This window comes from Acanthisitta chloris, unplaced genomic scaffold, assembly GCF_000695815.1.
Source record: "Acanthisitta chloris isolate BGI_N310 unplaced genomic scaffold, ASM69581v1 Scaffold43787, whole genome shotgun sequence".
Taxonomy (NCBI): Eukaryota; Metazoa; Chordata; class Aves; order Passeriformes; family Acanthisittidae; genus Acanthisitta; species Acanthisitta chloris.
The window spans coordinates 820-4,111 of NW_008685006.1; the positions used below are offsets into that span (position 1 = coordinate 820).

At 63.3% G+C, this 3,292-nt stretch overlaps 1 protein-coding gene across 1 annotated transcript; it reads left to right on the forward strand.

Moving 5' to 3' along the window:
- Nucleotides 1-677: 677 nt before the first annotated feature.
- On the forward strand, nt 678-1,670 carry LOC103806826 (tropomyosin alpha-3 chain-like; the record flags this gene model as incomplete). The annotated part of the gene is made up of 2 exons (XM_009079535.1): nt 678-791; nt 1,545-1,670. Coding segments are annotated over exons 1-2 (240 nt in total), but the record flags the coding sequence as incomplete, so codon positions are not given.
- Between the last annotated feature and the right edge of the window lie 1,622 nt (nt 1,671-3,292).

The window sequence follows — 3,292 nt, forward strand, 5'->3', positions numbered from 1 at the left end:
TGCCGACAGCATCTTCTGCCTTCACACCAAGCACCAGCACAGACAGAGCTGGGCTCGGGGCTCAGTGGGTTCACGGGGGGCTCTGCCCCCAGTGCCAGGCTCAGCTTCCCCTGCTGCTCCCTGCAGAGCCACCCTGGGCCAGGGAGTTCCTGAAATAGTGCTGGGCTGAGCTCAACCTTTTCCATGCCACCCCCAGGCAGGGCTAAATGTCAGCCCAGGGCCACCAAAACATCCCAAACCCCCAGTGAAGGGCAAACAGGGAGGAGGTGACTTTGTGCCAGTGCTGCATGGACACAGCTCCATGCCCTGAGGGAACACTGGGTGGGAGCACAATGTCCTTGTGACTCCAGCCAGGGTGTCCCATTGCGTGGGGGGCAGAGGGGGCAGCCAGAACAATACAGGACCCTCTGCTCACAGACCTGTGGCTGCTTTTTATAACAGCCCAGCTGTCCTCAGGAGCCCAAATAAGGCTGTGGCCACCCAGACCCCCTGGGACAGACAATGGGTCCCAGGCACAGACTTTTTGGGAAGGTGGGGAGGTAGCTCAGCCCAAGAAAGGCAAAGCCCCCGCACTGGGCAGAGCTGATAAATGGGCAGTGGGGCACAAGCAGCACAGCTGCCCTGCCTGTCCCTCTCCTGTGCTGCATCCCACTGCTGCTCTCAGCGTCCCACCAAGGATGGAGGCCATCAAGAAGAAGATGCAGATGCTGAAGTTGGACAAGGAGAACGCCCTGGACCGAGCAGAGCAGGCGGAGGCCGAGCAGAAGCAGGCGGAGGAGCGAAGCAAGCAGGTAGGGTGGGAGGCACTCACAGGGGTGTTGGGGGGCAGATCCTGGGGTCACACCGAGCCCAGACCCAACACCCAACACAGGCTCTGGCTGGGGTGTGAAGGTGTGAGAGCTGCTGCCATCCTGCAGCTCAGGGGGCACCCTGAGGGTTGTTCAGGGCAGTTGGTGGGATGTGGGACACTGTGGGGCAGAGTTGGTCCCAAGGATGGGGCAGGAGGAATGCCCTGGGGCAGAACTCAGCCTGGGATGGGGCAGGAGGGATGCTGGGGAGCACAGCTGAGCTGGAACAGAGTAGGAGGGATGCCCTGGGGCAGAACTCAGCCTGGGATGGGGCAGGAGGGATGCTGGGGAGCACAGCTGAGCTGGAACAGAGTAGGAGGGATGCCCTGGGGCAGAACTCAGCCTGGGATGGGGCAGGAGGGATGCTGGGGAGCACAGCTGAGCTGGAACAGAGTAGGAGGGATGCCCTGGGGCAGAACTCAGCCTGGGATGGGGCAGGAGGGATGCTGGGGAGCACAGCTGAGCTGGAACAGAGTAGGAGGGATGCCCTGGGGCAGAACTCAGCCTGGGATGGGGCAGAAGGGATGCTAAGGGGCAGATCGGAGCTGAGATGGGGTGGGAGGGATACCTTGGGGCAGAGCTGGTCCAAAGGACGGGGCAGGAGAGATACCTTGGGGCAGAGGTGAGCTGGGATGGGGCAGGCAGGGCTCTCTTGCAGTCCAGGGCTCCAGAGTGGTGTCACCACTGCCCTTGCAGCTGGAGGATGAGCTCGCTGCCATGCAGAAGAAGCTGAAGGGGACAGAGGATGAACTGGACAAATACTCCGAGGCACTGAAGGATGCCCAGGAGAAGCTGGAGCTGGCGGAGAAGAAGGCAGCAGACGTACGTATGGGTGCAGGGTGGGAGCTGAGTACTGCCCTCCTGGGGGGGCTGCAGCCCTTCCCTATGCCCTGGGGACACAGGGAGGTCCCAGCCAAACTCTGTGTGTGTCTGGGAGCAGAGAGTGACCCCAGGGAGGACACCCCGAGCACAGAGCCGGGCAGAGGATTCCCTCGGGTGCAGGGTCGGGGTGTCCCTGGGAAGCTCTGAGTCGTGGCTGTGGGCAGAGGAGCAGAGCTGAGGAGGAGGAGGGAGGAGGAAGAGGGAGCCCTGTTCCCCCGGAGGGCAGAGGCGTGTGGGCAGGGTGAGGATCGCACAGCCTGGCTATTGTTGGCTGCTGTTTCCAGGAAAACAAAGGCGAGAGCGGTGCAGGGTTTCACCCTCTGGCTGCTCTCGGCCCATCACGAGGCCTCTGCCCCACGCAGCACCTGCCAGGACCTGGCAGCTGGGGGGGCATCTCCCCGTGGGGTTGGGATGTCTTGGGGTCCAGTGTTGGGGGGATGTGTGGGAGCAGCTCCTCTCCCTCCCGGGCCCAGCTCTGACTGGGGAGGAAGAGTCCTCTCCTGCTCTTCCCATGGGAAGAACCTGAGCCCCAGCACAGCATCTGCACTGCTCTCACCAGCACATCCCAGCTCCGTGCTGGGAGCCAGGGTGTCACTGGGAGCTCCGGAGCCCTCCTGGAGCCCTGGGAGGTTTGTCACCTCACAGCTTTGCTCATGGATCCCTGTCCCAGCACTGCAGGAGTGCTCTGGCAGCACCAGCTGGACTCAGGATGTGCCAAGCATGGCTCTGCAGAGCCCTGGGACCCCTTTCCTCCCTCTTACCCAGTCTTCTCTCTCTCTTCTCCCTGTTGGCATTTTCCCTGCCGCCACCACATCCCCACTCGCTTCCTCGTGGATCCCCCTCCGTGCACTTGGAGTCCTTTTTCCTGGCTGCCACCCCCAGGGTGGCCCTTGGTGCTCCCCCAGTTTCCCCTCTGCTCTGGGAAGTGGAGAGATTTTGCACTCCAGAGCGTTGGACGGACAGAGCTGCCCCTGGGTGCCTCCATCCCATCCTGCTGTCAGTTCCCACCTCCTCCCTGGGGACATGCCATGCCATGTGCCAGCCCTGGCAAACGCATCCCTGGGGCATCTCCCTGCCTGGCTGCCAGGGATTTCAGGAGGCAGCCTGGAGCCTTTCCCTTCTCTCCACGTGCCTGGAGCAGGAACAGGCTTTGTGGGGAGGGAGGGAGGGAGGGAGGGCAGCGATGGGGCTCGGGGATGTGTTTATTGAGCTCGTGGGGGGCTCCGTGACCCCTGTGGCTCCAAGGAACGCGTCTCTCCGCTCTGGGGAAAGCCAATCTCGGCAGCGCTGTCTGCCCAGAGACAGAGGAGTTCAGCCCTGGCTAGACGGAGGCGGAGCAGGAGCCTGGCGGGAGGAGGGAGTGGGATGCGCCGCAGGTCTGGGGAGCTCCGGGGGCTCTCGGGGGTGGCAGTGCCCGAGCTGAGCCCTCGGCAATGCTGCAGCCCAACTGTGCCCCAGTAAACCCCGCGGGGCTGAGGGATGGGGGGCACTGGGGGTCCAACCTCACGGACAAGGCTCCAGACCCTTGGACAGGGGTCCAACCTCATGGATGGGGGTCCAGC